Source organism: Phasianus colchicus, chromosome 7 (assembly GCF_987193195.1).
Source record: "Phasianus colchicus chromosome 7, bPhaCol1.hap1.1, whole genome shotgun sequence".
NCBI lineage: Eukaryota > Metazoa > Chordata > Aves > Galliformes > Phasianidae > Phasianus > Phasianus colchicus.
In genome coordinates, this window is record NC_143442.1 from 25812256 (window position 1) to 25829872 (window position 17617).

The 17617-nt window shown below is 35.7% G+C and overlaps 1 protein-coding gene across 7 annotated transcripts in view; it reads left to right on the forward strand.

Annotated features, from left to right (window-relative positions):
* The window catches only part of ALS2 (alsin Rho guanine nucleotide exchange factor ALS2), a 212037-nt gene extending 196195 nt beyond the window's left edge, over positions 1-15842 (forward strand). For all 7 annotated transcript variants that reach the window (XM_090144202.1, XM_090144203.1, XM_090144204.1 and 4 more), the window contains 15 exons: positions 662-760; positions 1153-1317; positions 2168-2279; positions 2601-2678; positions 2783-2916; positions 5246-5413; positions 6410-6527; positions 7081-7238; positions 7963-8085; positions 8950-9126; positions 9515-9560; positions 11335-11396; positions 11984-12133; positions 12418-12514; positions 13880-15842. In XM_090144202.1, coding sequence (XP_090000328.1) covers positions 662-760; positions 1153-1317; positions 2168-2279; positions 2601-2678; positions 2783-2916; positions 5246-5413; positions 6410-6527; positions 7081-7238; positions 7963-8085; positions 8950-9126; positions 9515-9560; positions 11335-11396; positions 11984-12133; positions 12418-12514; positions 13880-13918 — 1726 coding nt within the window. In that variant the 3' untranslated portion in view covers positions 13919-15842. The remainder of the gene's footprint in view (positions 1-661; positions 761-1152; positions 1318-2167; positions 2280-2600; positions 2679-2782; positions 2917-5245; positions 5414-6409; positions 6528-7080; positions 7239-7962; positions 8086-8949; positions 9127-9514; positions 9561-11334; positions 11397-11983; positions 12134-12417; positions 12515-13879) is intronic.
* The last annotated feature ends 1775 nt before the right edge of the window (positions 15843-17617 follow it).

Consider the following 17617-nt stretch of genomic DNA (forward strand, 5'->3'; position numbering starts at 1 on the left):
TTGGAGATACTAATTCCCATTACAAATAAATAAATTGATATTTAGCATTATTTACTACAATAATCAAATGCATGTTCTTGCATTTCAGCAGGCACACTGTTTAAAACATTCAGCAATAGTATTATGTTATGGGGCTAGATGTGCTCACAGGAGAACCTTTTATAATGGAATTTTAGCCTCTTTATTAGATCAAGTACTACGAATAAGTTGTCTGTTCAGGCATAGTGAAAATATGAACAATTTTTGTGCATCTGCTTGAGCATGATTAGAAGCTAGCATCTTGTTTTCTTCTTTTAAATGTTCTCGCCTTGGAGCTTGAGTTATGTGCACTTGAGTTATCAAGACTTGAAGACAACCAAGGTAGACATAATATGTGAGAAGTCTTGTGTCCTTTAAGAAGTTGAGAAGAAAGCTGCAGTGTAGCATAGAGGGGAAAGCTTAGAGCAGTGTCAAAATCCAAAACCTGAAGAAGCAGTACAGACTGAATTGACCTAATGATGTTGAAGTTTTTGCTTTCTCTTTTTACATCAATAAATCCAACCGTTGTAGCTAGAGATCTGCAAAAGTATAGAGCATTCTGATTTTAGAATGGGTGTTGCATCTTTTTATTGAAGAGTGTTAGTATTATAGCTGCTTGTGTTCTATGTCTGTGTGCTGACAGGTATGGTGAATACAGAGTGCCAAATAAAGCCTTGAATAAAGATGACCACTATGTGGGGTACTGGAAGGAAGGCAAAATGTGTGGGCATGGAGTCTACAGGTAATATGGCATTTGTGTTCCCATCACTGCAGAAGGGAGTCCCCTTACCAACCAGCCCCATGTATGTAGGTATATTGTTAGCTTAGCTTGTTTTCTGCTTTTACTTTGAATTGCTCCCATTTACGCTCATTTTGTGTTCTGTTAACAACATGTATTCTATGGTTGCTACTGCCTTTCAATAGTTCATGATATTCTTTTCTTTAGAGATAAGTAAAATATACCAGTCTTGCTTGTTGGGGAGAAGTTGCCTTTAAAACAGTGAAGATCACTTATGTCCCAAATATACTTTAACAATAGTTTTTACTTAGTATGACTGTAGTGTAGTTTTTATAAGGAAAAAAGGGATGGCAAACTGTAGGAATCTTGCTTATTCCTTTTTTTTTTCTTCATAGCTATGCTACTGGTGAAGTATATGAAGGATGCTTCCAAGATAATATGCGTCATGGCCACGGGCTGCTGCGCAGTGGGAAGCTTACCTCTTCATCTCCCAGTATGTTCATTGGACAGTGGACAATGGATAAGAAGAGTGGTTATGGTGTTTTTGATGATATTACAAGGTAATGTTTGAGGTGCTTGAATTCTTAAGCACTAATACAACATACGTACAAATATAAACATTAAGTGCTTTCTGAGCACAAATCAATGTAGTTTTTTCTTTCCAGTCACCAAATCAATGTTTTTTTCATTCCTGAAAAGAGGGATTTTGGTTGGAGCTCAAGAAACCAGTTTTGGTTTAACTAGACTGAAAGCCCACTTACAAAGCAGAATAGTAAGAAGACAGAAGGTGAAAGAAGTATGTGTGTATTTCTTGAAACAGAGCTAATAGTATTTTCAAGTGTCAAGTGACTTTGAAGGCCGCCTTCTTGCTCCCTGCAAAGAACTTCTTTTTTTATTATCCCCTCAGTTTGAGTCATCTAGCTTAGGTAAAGAAACCAAAACTTAGGCAGCAAATTGCCTAAAATAAGCAAATAGCATCTGTTCTAAGTAACTGACAAGTATATAATGTAGATGCCTAATGAAGCTGAGGATCTCTTTTCACATACAATTTGTTTGCTGAACTGGATCAGATTCAAGTTTATGTGTTTCTTATTTGCTGTAACTACAGCTTGGGTTCCTTTAGGTAGAAATTGATCTTAACTGGGCTTCAACTATTTCAGGCAGTCAGGAACAGTTTGCTTGGATGTAGCCAGTCTGTAATGTGACTTGTTAAAGGAAGTTCTTTAGAGTTCCTTTCTATCAAAAAGTCTTTTTCTCTTTAATCTAGTGAAACTGGATTGACGGGCTTGTGACAAGTGATGTATAACTCATTTATAATGTTTTTTGTGATGGTCAAATACCAGAATAAAGCCATAGAAAAAGAAGATATCTTAGTTAAGCTGCATTATTTCTACTTCACTTTTTCTTCAGAGGAGAAAAGTATATGGGAATGTGGCAAGATGACCTTTGCCAAGGCAATGGCGTTGTGGTTACTCAGTTTGGATTGTATTATGAAGGAGCCTTCAGCACTAACAAAATGATGGTGAGTTGAGCACTAGGATTTGTGCTACAGTAATTTGTCCTTGAGACGTGGTACCCTTCTGGAGTAGATGGTTGGTCATATAAATAATCTGTTAGGTTGTGTAAATCTTCTATTCTTCTAACCTTCTGTTGTGCTGTTCTGTTTTTTAAATGTCTATATTCCAGTTTTGTTTTACCTAGGACTGCTGCAGAAGTTGCTTTAAAAAATGAATAAATAAATAATTTGTTAACAATTAGTAGCAAATATTTCATTACATCTTTAGATCTGTAGTCTGGCCTTCTATTATAATTACAGCGCTGTTTTTTCTGATTATATTTGTAGGGGACTGGCATCCTGCTTTCTGAGGATGATACAGTTTATGAAGGGGAATTCTCAGATAACTGGACTCTGAGCGGAAAGGTTGATATTACAGTAATTTGTAAACTGTTATTTTTAAAATAATGATAATCTTGTACTTTGAGTCCTACTAGATTTCAGTTCAATTTTTGTTGTTTTTTCTCAAGGGAACACTGACCTTACCAAATGGAGATTATATTGAAGGTCTCTTCAGTGGAGAATGGGGATCTGGAATAAAAATCACAGGAACCTACTTCAAACCTAGCTTATATGAGAGTGAGAAGGATAAGCCTAAAGCATTGTGAGTGTTGAGTAAGAAATAATTTCTGATGAGGTTCGGTAATGCTGTCAGATGTAACCCTTGGCTTTTTTCAGAGGCTGGTTAAATTATTTTTTTCCAGAGAAAAAATGAGATTTTGAGAAGAAGCTTCCTCCCTCTTTATTCCTTTTCTCTCCTCGCTAAAAAAAATAAGATAAAACCCTATTTTATAGCTGTTGTGTGTTGTATTAAGCACCCACGGGGCTATCAGGATGCGATGTGACAGGACCTCCCCCTTCTCAGTGATTGGACAATGCATGCTTAAGGGGTGTAGCCAAAGTAGAAGATGAATGTATTTAAGCAGATGTCACGCAGAAATAAACGGCCGTTTCCTGTTCACCATATTGGTGTAAGCTAGTACTTCTTAGTAGTTCTTAGTGCTAATTGGGGGGGTTAATCAGTTAAGCAAAGGGTGACACAGCGTGATTGTAACATTCACGGCAACAGTTGTGATATTCATTACTACTTGAGTAATGGTATGAAAATTACAGCATACTTGACATGTTGCTACTGACCTATAACAGTCCCAGTACTTTTTATTTGTATCTGGACTGGCTGTTAGAACCTATCTATTATAACGTATCTGATGATTTCTGATTATATTTGTGAGAGAGACTACATTGCATTTGAGGGATTAAATCATTCACAGTGTTCTTTCTGATAATGACTCTGATGGTAATTTAATGATATCAGTAAGGGTACGTTTGGACAGAATTAGCTATCTACTACAACTTTTCCATACAGGGCAGAAATTCAGAGTACTTGAATTGCTTAATTACCAAAAATAAAACAAGGCATTTTAACTAATTATTTTGCAAAGCATATATAATAATACTTGTAACAGCTGTATAATCTCTGGAAAGAAACAGCATGTTCTGTTTAAATCAAACTGAGATCTTTAAGTAGAATAAATTTAAGTAAACTTTAACAAGAGTGGTAGATGAAAGTTCAGTGTTTACTACCACTGTATACTGGTCAGCAATATTCGTAATAGTTGTACAGAATTCAGTGTCTTTGAAGCTTACTCTGAAATTTCAGATTAAAATGGGAAACACAACTGTTCTAACCTAGGTTATTTCTTGGTATGCTTCCAGAAGCTTTCACTGGTGATTTCTTTTGACAGTGCTGACACCCACAATGGGATGTGGAGTTACGCAGGCCTCCCTGCTGTACTGAGTACTTAAAACCTCAGCAACTGCCTGTTTTTACCCCTGTAGGGAGTCTATGAATAAATGTATGTACGTATTTGTGAAGACAGCTTGTGAAATAAGGGTTTCACCTACCCTTTTCAGTCTCTTGAGACTGAAAATCTTCTGATATCAGTTGTGAAAAACCTTGGAAGCCTTCTTTTTTTGCTTTGTGAGACTAGAAGCATGGAGAAATGTCAGTGTTTCTAGTTCTCATCTAAATTTCTTGGGGAAAAAATATTTATGAAAGATCTGGCAGTTTCTGAAACTTGATTGAAATCAAGAAAAGCACTGCCAGACTTAACAGTTCTATTTGCTTTCTGAAAGCTTTTTGAAGCCCTGAATTCAATTTTATGTCTTATGAATATGGATGGGCAGCAGCTCTTAGTTTTGTGTATAGAGAATCCCTGAGCAATGGCTGTTAGGGAAAAGATACCTGCACTTGTTTTTGCTTTTTACCACCTCATACCTAACGTGATGCAGCGTTATCTGTAGATGATACTTTTGGGCCAGAAACCATAGATGAATGTTTTTTGTCTGTGTAGGTAGGCTATTTATACATTCCAAGGTCATTAGATGCTTGGGATATCTCTGTACCTATGTTCTTATTATGTGAATGTGTACAATCTTCTGAATAAACACCAGTGATGTAGATAAGCCTCATCAATCACAGTATGTCCTATTTGATTGGAAAAAAGATCAGTGCTTTTCATATTTAAACAAGATGTTTCTTGGAACAATAAAAGAAAGATTAAGACTGATATGCATAAAGTAGTAACATTTGTAGTTGCTCCTACATAGGCATTAAAAACATTTTAATCCTGTAACTTTATAATCTGTTGCATGGATTAATGCATATTTCAAAGCTGTTACTGAGCAAGAAAAAGAATGGTAAGCATGAATACAAGTTTCTGTGACCTCTTTTTAAGTCGAGACATTCTTTCAAGTACTGGGTTTATTCTCAGTGATAAACAGTAAGAAACTATTAAGTATATGAGGTTTTGGTAAAGTTCTTTGAGATTTTAGGTTGACACTAGCTATGAAAAACCACTTATGTCTAAATGTGTTGTTTCAAGTGCGTTTTTTTTTTTTCTTTTTAACTGACTAACTGATTATTTTATTAGGCGGAAACTTGGAATCCTGGCAGTGCCTCCTGATGAGAAATGGAAGGCTGTATTTGAAGACTGCTGGAACCAGCTTGGCTGTGAGAGCCCAGGCCAGGGTGATAGATGGAAGGCTTGGGACAACATTGCAGTGGCTCTGACCACCAACCGACGACAACATAAGGACAGGTTGGTTCCTAGAGAAATGTAGTTTGCAAGATGAAGAAAGTATTGAGAGAAACTGGGATTGTGCTCTACTCTGGAAACTGATTCTGGAAAAAATCATTTGTGTTCTGTAAGCAACAATAACAAAGCATCAAAACAGAACTCCTAATGCAAACATCTCTTTCAGGGACATGGTGTCTAGGATTAGTTCAGGTGTTACAGTCTGTTAGATTATTCAGTGTGTATTAATAAGATCCTAGCTAATTACTACTGGTAAGGGAATGTTCAGTTGTCACAACTGAAATCAGTGCAGAAAAATCAGAAGAATATAGGGAACGAAAATTCAAGGGGTGGGAAGAAAAGTTTTCTTGGATAACTTTTTCCATGAATTACAAAAAAAAATAACAAACAAAACCAAGCCAACAACAAAAGCCACAAAACAAACACAATAAAGAGGCTTAGACTTTTCAGGATATTGCACAAGTCAGCTAAATGACTTTGCTAATTAAGAGAAAAATAGCTGTAAGTGAGCTAAGAAGATTAACACAAGAAGCTGGCTTTTAACATCAAGAAACTTACTGTAAAAACAATAGTGTGACACTTAGTAAATACTGCTGATGTCCAGGAAATGTGTAGTGACAAGTTGCTGGTAGTTCCTGAATGTCAGTCAGAGTGGGAATTAGTATCTTCCATGTTCCTGATTTTCCAGAGTTGGGATTTTATAGTGAAACAAATCTGTGGATGTGTATTTCCACGGTGTTATTTCAAGTTCAGTTTGCTTAAGTGAAGTTGAAGAATTTTTGTGCAACAGGTATGGAAGATGAAGTTCAGGCTGAAGGATTCAGTAAGACTTTGAAAGTTCAAGGGCATAAGAGATTGACTAGTTTCCTATGTGTATTTCTACCATCTTTTTCTTTATGGCTCATCGCTTTCTTGTTGTAACTTCCATGTTTTGCTTCAATTTTTATTCCTACTCTGACTCCAGTAATCTATACATATTTGTCCTTTTTATGACTGCAGTCCAGAATTACTGAGCCGTTCTCATACTCAGACACTGGAAAGTCTGGAATTCATTCCACAACACATTGGTGCCTTCACCTTGGAAAAATATGAAAATATAAAAAAATATTTGATAAAGGTATTGTGACTATCAAATACTCATAGTCTGTTGGCAAGGCATTATGTTAAATTCATTTGAGTTATAAGTTGTGTAAGAGCTTCCTTGAATTTCCTTTTAGTATTTACATGTTTATAGTCCATGTTGAATTCATTCATATTTACTTATAAGTTTCTAAGTCATTAAATTCAACAACCATTAACTAAGGCTAAAATCACTGAGTATCTAACGAATATTTTGTTAAAGTCAGTTTTTTCTCAGTTGCTGTTTTGATTTTTATGCAGTGGATCCCAGCAGAGTATTCTGAAGTACTTGTAATTATATCATGTTAAATTTAGTGTTTATCCAAGCAGTAGCACATTCAGACAAGTACTGTCTTGACCACTGTGTGAGTCTGTATTCAGCTAATACGTAAATTTCTTAATTTAAATGGTCATTTGTTGATGTATCTGCAATATTTTTGTTTCAAATTGTGTTGTTGTTTTTCTGATCCATCTCTAGTTCCAGATTTTTTTCTTCAACCTGCCTAGCAGGTTGATCTATTTGACCAGGCAATTGGTATCTTTCACATCAGGCATGTGATACTCCTCTCCATCCATTGGGCAAGCTTGTGGAAACACTAGTAGCTGTCTACAGAATGACTTACGTTGGAGTAGGAGCTAATCGACGATTACTGCAGGAGGCAGTAAGAGAGATCAAGTCCTACCTCAAACGCATCTTCCAATTGGTTAGGTAATGAGATTCCAATGTTCAAGTCAAACTACTGCTTGCTTATTTAAAAATACGTCCAGTACTGAAGCAGTCTAGTGTTTATGTAGTCCAAGCATGCAGTATTTTTACTCCATTTTGGGTGTTGATTGTATTTACTTAAACTTTCTAAAAGGTCTTCAATATTCTATCAAAATAATAAAAAAAAAAATAAAATCAGACTTCAACCCAATGACTTACATCCCACATTGCACTTCAAAATGCAGATCAGCAGGGTTCCGTACGGACTTCCAATTTAGTGTCTTTGGTTATTCATGCTGTGAGAGGATAGTGTTCAAAGGGTTTAGAAGAGTAGCAAGAATAGGAAATTGCAGCGTATTCCATTAAAGTTATTAGGAATGTGGCTCATCCATGTTGATACGAAGTCTTTGCTTGGATTCCTCAGAGCAATTGCAGCTTTAAATGGAATATTTCTGCTTTCAGTTTGGCAGGTTCCAAATCAGTAACCACTAGAAGTCTTATCTGTAGGGAGGTAATGTCAGATTGGCCAAGATCTCTTTGACATATAAGGGTATGGCCTTTCTAAGTTTTCTTCCAGGTGGATGGCACTGTACATATATTATCTGTGCTGTCTTAGTTATGTTATGTTGTAATTAAGGAGACTTTTTTCTTCTCCAATCATCTCTTCTTATACTGTTTTGTGGAGATTTCTGTGAATTTTCATACATTACTGTGTGTTGCCACGTAGGTTCTTGTTCCCTGATCTTCCGGAAGAGGGCAGCACAATTCCATTTCAGCCGACGGAAATAAAGGGAAGGCGTTCGTTCTGCAGTGGGAAATCTGACTCCAGATCAGAATCTCCTGAGCCAGGGTACATAAAGCAGAAAAACCCCTTGTGAACTAATGAAGGCCTTGTTTTATTTTCCGTTAACAGGTTTTCCTTGAGAAGGGTTAAAAAAATAAAATAAAAGCCCTGTGTTTTACTGGTGGACATAAGCAGTTATTTTTTTTCTTTTGGTTTTGATGATGGTTTTAGAAACAAGTTCAAACTTAGGCCTGGATTTCAGGAGGATATTTGGAATATGAGTTTTTGGCTAATGCAGATCAAGTGCAAATGTCATGTGGAGCTCAGCCTTGATTCCACCATTGTCCTGTCCATAGCCATTTCAGGTGTGGACAACAGAAGGAAGGAGGGATCAGCAGAGAGAACCTTCTGAGAAAGGCCCCATTTATCTGTATAGATGATATTTGTAGGTATCCTACATTCAGCTTTCCCTGTTAAGATTATGACTTGATGCAAAGAAACTCAAAACTTCATGATGCCTTATAGTATGAGTATGTGGAGCTAGGTCAACTAACTTGCTGGGACGTTGCCTGTTTTTCAGCTTGTGCTTAAAAGGTAAAGTTGCATTATCAGTGGAGTGGCTAAGAATGGGTGTCAAATAATTGCCTTGAATGTGCAGGTAAAATTTGAACTTCAATATATTATACAGCTCACTAGTGAGTGTTCTTTGTGTGGATGCAAAAGAAAGTCGCTGCTAAGTATTTCTTAGCACAGACTTTTTTTGTACTTTCTATATTGTTAATTCTTCATAGGATAAATCCAAACTAAATTAAAAATTTGTTTTCTAATCAGTATTTTTTATTCTATTTTTATAGTTGTCTGTATTTTTATAGTTGTCTGTCTTCTTAAATGTCTTTTTCTTCACCCCACTTTCTTTTTCTTTTGTTATAGCTATGTGGTAACCAGTTTTGGCTTGCTACTCCCTGTACTACTGCCACGACTCTATCCACCTCTATTCATGTTATATGCCTTAGACAATGAGCGTGAGGAAGATGTTTACTGGGAGTGTGTCTTACGTCTAAACAAACAAACTGATATGGCACTTCTAAGTTTTCTTGGTGTGCAAGTGTAAGTATGCTTCAACACTAAGAACTTAAAGATTATGATATGTAATTAGATAAAGCAAGTCAAAGATTGTCCAGAGTGCATTTCTCTGATTAAAATACACATAAATATATCTTCAAACTAATTACCATGGTTGAGAGAATGAATCAAAACTTCTCTTAAAGAAATAAATTAAAAAATAGGGATAGAATGGGAAAGAAGATAGTTATCACTACAAAACCAAAGGGAGGCATTTCAAATCTGAGTATTTTTCACTTATCTGTGCTAGATACAGTTCTGCCTGTTGGAACAAATGCTCAAAAAAGGACACAATAACTTTGTTTTCATAAGGTAAATGATACTTTAAACTAACAGGATGTTATCTGAATAGATTGTTTTGGGTTTCTTGCAGGAAATTTTGGCCAGGAACTGTATCCATCCTTGGTGAGAGTAGAAAGGTATGTTCATTGGGTCTTGACTTACAGTGTACTTTGTTCAGTTTTCTTTAAAGAAGTCAGTCATAAAGAATAGGTTGAAGAACTTTTGACAAACCTTTTTGCTGAAGAGATGCTGCATTATCTTGATCCCTAGAAAATGTTTCTGCTACTTAAAAGCTACGTCAATGATTTCTTAGAATAGCTCTTTGTCCAGCTTTGTCACTTACTGTTTTACTCTGTAAGAAGTTCTAGTTCAGAAAGAAATTTGAAACCCTTTTGCTTGGTCTCCAGGTATGAAAACATATGAGGGGGAAAAACATCTACCAAATAAATTTTCAAGATGTTTGAAAGTTGTGCTACTGTATGCATTCTGATTAGGAGAACTGAATTATTTTTATTCTTAGTCATAATGTTGACAGAAGCTGAACACTGGTCTTAAATAGTGGTAATATAGTGCTCAGTCTCTATGCTCCACTAATAATTATTTCAATAATCATTACTTTGAACAATTTCAACTTTTACAAAACTTTCACATCACATCTGTTTATGAGCCAGTGGATTTTTTATTTGAAACTTTTGATTTCTTGCAGCCATTTAGATCCCACTGCCTTGAAGATTACCTTTTCTGTATTTATAACTGTGGCTTGGCCAATATTTTAAATATACAAAGTGTGGTTTTGATCATGCTAGTTGCTGAACATAAGCAATGTGCTATTTATATATTCATAGAACTATAGAATCACCAAGGTTGGAGAGATCCACAGGATCACCTAGTCCAACCATTCCTTGATAGATGTGAAATGGTACAGATTTATGGTAATAAGCAAAGCTGCTGCTTATCTTCCTCCCCCCTCCCCCTTTCCCTGAGGCTATGGGTTCCCAGCAAGGCATCTTCCCTCTTTCCCAAAACATGAATTGTGGGACACTTCGGAGTTCAAGATTCACCTTGAGGTTAAGGAAACATGATGCAGATCTCCACTTTTACTTGAAATATTCCAAAATTCAGTAATAATATGCTGAGTTGCTGCAAATCTTTTGTATTTTTAGGTACTAAGCAAAATTCTTATAGCTGCATGAAATTTTTACCCATCTGTATGTTTAGAGTTGTATTTTTTTTCTGTTGTAGAGCAGAACCCTTCCACTACATACATATACTATGCAAAATGTCTTTGAATTACATGGTGTCTGATGCTATCTGCAACTACTTATTGCTGTGGTCATCCATCTATTAAACGGGATGTGTTCAGCAAGACACCATGTATATCTGCTTCTCTCATTCAGTTTCCTTATTTCTTTGAATTTCTGTGGGTCCTTCTGCATCTATCTATTTTCTCTCTCTCTCCTTTGTTCGGAAAGCTGTAGGCTCAGCTACTTATTAAGAGCTCACAATTATACCAGTTCTTTTCTGTTTTCTCCAAGCCTATGAATCTGTGATTTTTAACTGGTATGACCTTTCTAGATTTCAACTAATTCAGTCTTAGGGTTCCCTCTAACTATTAAGATTCTAACCATGTTAAGATTCACTGATTCTCAGTCTTCCTTAACCTGGAAATTATCCAAAAAGTCTCTGATTCTCGTAACTTAATCACTTGTTCAGTATAGGCTTTGCTGAATTTTAAAGAAACTCAGTAATACATGGACAGCTTTCTAAATGACTTTATCTTCTGGATACGTTCTCTTCTCTTTGCATTGGAAATCTGAGAATCTTTTATGGCAGTGTTGCATGATATGCTGCTTCTTTCCCTGAATAGTGTGTTGTGAAACTTGAATGACAAATCTTCTCATGGTTACACAGGTATCATCAAATACAAAAGATGCCTGCTTTGCCTCTGCAGTTGAATGTTTACAGCAGATCAGGTAATTCTCTGAATTGTCTTGTCTTTTATTTTTTTTACTGGTTCTGCTCTAATGGTATCTACTTAATATGATCCTTCTTGCCTTATCTTTGTTCACTTTGTTAGGCATGGTGTATTTTCAGTTAAGCTAGAAGTTTTAGAGTTCCTACTACAAACATTAAAAATTCTCTTGATGGGGAATGACATGTAGCCTTGTAAAGGCAACTGTTGAGAAATTTGCCTGTAGACACTTAAATTCAAAAGCAAAAGGATATCTAATCAAATATGCATGTGAATTTTTAAGCAGTTAGGATAAAGTGACCTGTTATATTGGCATGGTTTGTTTCTGTCAGCTGACACAAGGAATTCTGTTGTAAAAACTTGAGTTCTTTTTTCCTCTCCCTTCCACAATGTTTAGCTTTAAACTGTCAGGATAGTTTTGTTCAAAGCACACTGCTGCAAACTAGTAATTATAGACCAGGGTGTACTGCAGTGAATGATCTAGCTTGTTGCATGGAGGGAAGGCTAGCTAATAAATTTTCTTCCAAATTTAAATGCAGATACATTGCTTCTTATTGATATCCTGTTTTGCTTTTGCTCTTCAAACAGTACCACATTTACACCAGCTGATAAACTGAAGGTAATCCAGCAGACTTTTGAAGAGATATCTCAGAATGTACTTGAGAGTCTTCAGGAAGATTTTCTGTGGTCCATGGATGACCTTTTTCCTGTTTTTCTATACGTGGTGCTACGAGCCAGGTAGGTGCTAGCATTGGCATCAGGCATAAGTTGAGCGTGGGCTGTTTGAGAACTCATGCCTGTATTAAATTTTCAAGCTTCTCATTATATGACTAATTCTTAGGTTTTTTTTGTAGTTTAGTCCAATTTCTGGTTTAGTTGTTTGCTTTGACCTGAATAGATATTGGAGAGTCAAAATTGAGATGACTGTGTCCTCAGAATGGGGATAGGAAAAAGGCTGTTTCTTGACCAGTATATCATGTACCATGTCATCTTCACTTGTCCTCTTTTGTCCCTCATGATAGGATAAGGAATTTGGGTTCTGAGGTGCACTTAATTGAAGACCTGATGGATCCTTACCTGCAACATGGGGAACAGGGCATCATGTTTACCACTTTGAAGGTATGAAAATTATCCAACGTTATTTAAAAAAAAAAAAATTGGAAATTAATCAGCTTTAAGCAGTGATGATTGACTTAGGTCAATTTTGTGAACGTTAGGATTTAACTTTAAGTTTTTGTCTTGTTTTTATTTAGGATGACCAAAGAAACTTAACTTAAAGCTTATGATAGCCTAACAATTATAGAAACTGCTAAGAAAATGTTGCAATGTGCAACTGTAGTTTATTCAAATGTAAAAACAAGTTGCTCTTGACTATTGTGTATGCACAGATGTACCATGTTTTTCTCCTGCAACTTAAGAAACCTTACTCTTTTTATAAAATTGGAAAGAGGTGTTGGGGTTTTTTTTGAGACTAAATTCTGATAATGCTTAAGTCAGGATTCCATCAAGATGGCTCAAGAATTCAATTTTGTGAAATAAGTTGTCTTCATTTTCCATATGCTGATTAGTATTCTCTTTAAGTATTAGGAAGGGGATGGTCTTTCCTCACAATAACCCACTATACAGCTGGGACCTCCATAGAAAAATTGTTTCATCAAAACTGTTGAAACAAGGGGGTTTCATGACAAGTCAGGTGTGTAGAGCTTTTCTGTGGAGTTTTGGGGGATGCTGTTAATCTGAAAAATAAAAATCTCAAGCTGAACTGTAAATTGAGTATGATTGTTTCTTTTCCCCTCTGTTCAAATTGGAAAAAGAGTTGGGTGCAGAATTTTTTGATATCTATTGTAGTACTGTAAAAAGGAGGGCTTTGGTTGCTTAAACTTTCTTCAAGAATCTATTTAATATTAAACTATTCAGTTTACTGAAACATATCAAGTTGCTGGTAATGGCTGATCCAAGGCATGAAACAACATTAAGGAGTGAATAACAGCAGATCATGTGTGAAAGTTAAGGTCTGAGTATTTCTTCAGGAGACAAACTTTGCTCTTCAGTCTGCATGCTTTTGAAATGCATTAATACCTACATCCTTATAGTGTAAGGAAATGCTTTCGTTTTGAGGTCCTTTTGTCAAAGGACAAAGAAAGACTTGTGAGCAGAAAAATGTACTTCCACTTTGCAAAATGGAGAAACATATTTATTCAGAGGCCCAAGTCATATATCATGCTATCTTTATTAAGAAAAAGTTGAATGTAATTTGTATCTTAAAAGCTCCTGTTCTTTCTGATTGTTTACTGAGTCAGAGGATTCTTGTGTGTTGCAGTTCAGTACTGTATCATACCTGCTTGCTGAAAGCCTAGTCCTGTTTTCTTGGACAGGAAGGAAGGGTTGGGGTGGGTTGGAGGAAATCAACCTTTTTGTATATGATTCTTTATCAGCTTGCTGAGAGCTGGTACATATGCTAAAATGACCTTTGTTTTAATTTAGGCATGCTACTACCAGATTCAACATGAAAAGCTTACCTAGACCACCACTTACGACGTGTCTGGGATTATCTACTGAGTGGAACTTCAGTAATGCCTCTTTATTTCCTGGCATGACTTAAAATTGAGAATACTCTGATATTTCAGTCCTGTTGTTACAGATGAAAACATTTCAATTTTAATATTGGAAAACTGCAGCCAGAGGTTATCTGTGAAGTGCTGATGAAGAGCAGAACTTGATTTGTTGAGTATTTGCCAAGAGGAAATAATTTCCTATTCTAACAGATTACTTATTTTAAATCAAAAATACTACAAAAAGGCATGGCATCTACGTAGAGTACATGTAAAAGTCTGGATCGCATGGCTTCTAAAACAGTAGGTTTCTTTTTTTATTCCTGGTTTGTTAACAGAGGTGTTTAAACAGGATGAGTTGCACCATAGAACCATTCAGTCTTCCTGAATTAATCTATTAGATTTGTTTATTTAATAGAAATGTTAGTATTTATAATGGATATCCTATAGTGTGTTTTGGCTGTATAAGTTCTGAGGCATCTTCGTAAAAGAGAGTCACTGAATGCAGTATTAATGTGCTATTTTAGAACTAATCACACTATTATGGACTTGCCTGTTTACCAGAATTATGTACAGGCATTCACCATGCTTTCTGTTTATGAAATGGTTAAAATGGCACTGACCAATTCAAACTCTGGCACTGAATTAATTATTAAGTCTGAAGAGTGTTAAGTTTCATTAACCAGGGGTCTAAGGACAAACTTTCTTTAGAAGCCCATGTGATAACACAATGGGAACATGCTGTTGAGCAACCTGACACTGAATTAGGTTTGAGACTTCTGCTTGTTAACTTATTTGATTGCTTACATATCAGGATGAAAAAAAAAAAAGACCACCTTGGTGCATTTTTGAACATTTAAAGAACAAATAATTTCCCTTGGGGATTTGTGTGTGTTCTTCTGTGGTTTATGGTTAACTTAATTTATATGAATAACACTAATGGATAATTCGGGTATTGTAGGAGCTGTTCTTCACCATGGCTGGCATAAAAAATGAGGAGGGGGGGGAATTGATAATAGAATGTTATAACAGTTTGAGATATGTCAAACTACCATAGATAATGCTAATAATATTTTTGAAATAGTAATCATGGCTTGTGTATTGGCACTTAAATGGAAAGAAACCCAATGTCAAAATACTGTTTTGAACAGTGACTGTAATGTAGCAATTTTCATAATAAAGTAAAAAAAAAAAAAAAGATTGGTCTTTCTGAAATTATTTTTAGCATTATCAGCAAAAGGGAGAGAGTCATTCTGCCAAGGCAGTGCTTAAAAGTACTGTTATACTTGTTTTCCTTGCAACCAAGAATAGAGATAGACCTCTTCATGTTCATGAACAGATTCTTTTTATTTCAATCCTCTGTTTAAATTATACTGAATAATATGATGAGAGATGAACAAAAACATGTTTAGAAGGTAAGCTATCAAATGTTTGGGGTTTTTTGAAAAAAATGTGTGACTAAGGATGTAGAATGTATTGAAGTATAACACACCAGCTATAATGCTTTATCTTTTGTGCTAAGTATCTTTCCATGCAGCCATCTTTTAGAACTCAATGTACAAAAATGTTTAAATGAAAACTGCAAGAGTAGAATTTCTTCTTGAATAGGAGTTACAGTGAACAACTAGGTAAAGTAATTTTCATCTGCAAAGATAAACTTGTATTTGTTTCACTTTTTGTAGGAGTGCAAATGATTTAAAAGCATTCTTTTTCCTTTTAACTGTTCAGCATCAGTGATCCTCATCTTTAGGTATTTCAGAAGAACAAACTATTTCAATCATAAGTTTTGACATGTGAAGAACCCTTTTCTGTATGACTTTAATTCCATATTGCTTCTCTGCCTTAAGCTGAGAATGCACCTCCAGATGGAAATGTTTTTCTATTCTTTTCCTACCACTGAAAATGGTGTAGCTCCAAGTATGTAACAACTTCAGATGTTTAACTTCATTTACTGTGAACGAAACAAACTTGAGAATTAAAAAAAATAATCTGCCTTTTCTACCTATATACAAAATATTCTAAAAATAGTAATGATATCACGTGTGAATTTAGTTTGCTGATTTTAGAAGCCTGGGCTGGATTTTTTTGCCTTTCTGACAAAGCTAACTGATAGCTTAGTTATTGGCTGAAGTGAATCCTCGGATTAAATGCGTTTCTGACACAGATTCCAGTTTACAGCCTACGTGGGCTGTGATGCATTGGGAAAGTAATACACAGCAGCTTTGATTTTGTATTTTTGTAGCTAACCAAGGAACAAGTTAACCTGCAGGACTTCCATCTCAATTACATCGTGGTAATTAATTTATTTTCCTCATCTTTTTATTTTTCTTAAGTTGAAAACTGGATGTTTCTTGTGTTGCAGTAGGAATCCTGTAAGGAACAATGGAAGATTGAGACTGCAGTATAACACATTGTAATTCGTAGGTAACTGAAGACAGACCTGAAAAGCTGGGTGTCCTATTAAGTGGGAAAGTTGCTGAGAATGAGAAACTACTTAAGTGAGAGACGAAGTATGCTTTTTATGCAAGAAAAGGGTTAAGGAGATTTGTTCTCCCTGGTAATGAGTAGTTCTAAGGTTAGGTTTCTGCGGATTAGAAAGGAGGGGATGTCCATAGATTAGCTAGGGCAGTGAGGATACATGCTTTGCTAACATCCAACAAATATTCTCTCTCTCCAGAAATTCTGCAAGAGCTGAACATGGTGTATTCTGCACTATTTGCAGGTAAGAAATTATGTACTGTACTGAAACCATTGTGAGGGAGGTGCATTTCCCTCATGCAGTTGTAAAATTAATGTCTTTTCATAGTTATGGCAAAGCTAATTAAATTTGTGGTAGGTGTTCAGTTCCCACCAGCTAAATACTAGAGATTTGTATGAATGAGGAGTAAGAACTGAAGAGATAACTTGTCTTCATTCCTAATCTTCACAGAATAGTTTGATTTGAATGCCAGGTGCTATATACGTTGACCCTTTTTGCTGAAAGTAAATTGACTTCACAACCATTCCTGTTGTAATAACATTCTAGGAAAGTACCTCGTGTGTAGTGAGAGATACTGTAGAAGATGGATATGAATGGAAAATTCTATCTTTGAACTCCCTAACCTTGTAGTGTTTAAGTTGATTTAGTGATCAGTGTCCTCATCTTGTCAGTTTTGTTTTCAATCCAGGTGGTTGGCAATGAACAGCTGGAAGTAAAGCTGCCTGCTTCACATGACTATGGTTTGCTGTGCTCAAGTATTCTTCTTTGAATGTGCTGCTCTTCTAGGAGGTGATGTGTTAGTGTTATTACCACTATGTAAACAAGATAATAGCACCATCAGTATAGCTATATGCTTGTCTTTTAGAAGAAAGGAGGGTGAATCGTATCATCGGATATATCTAGTTACAGAGAGTAATAACATACTTTTTTAATCAGCGACTTTACAAAAGCAAGTGTGATTATCTAAATACTGTAGAATGGCTTACTGAATGAATGTTCATTTAAAAAAACAAACAAAAACCCAACACCTGTGCCACCTCAGACTTGCAGTAGTTATTCTTATATATTTGGTTTGAAACAAAGTCTGAGCCTTAGCTTAAAATATACACTTCTGCTCATGTTTCAGATGGCTTTTTAAATTCAAGCACTTCTTGCTTTGAAGTTCTTTTTACACTTGCTTGAGAGTGACCT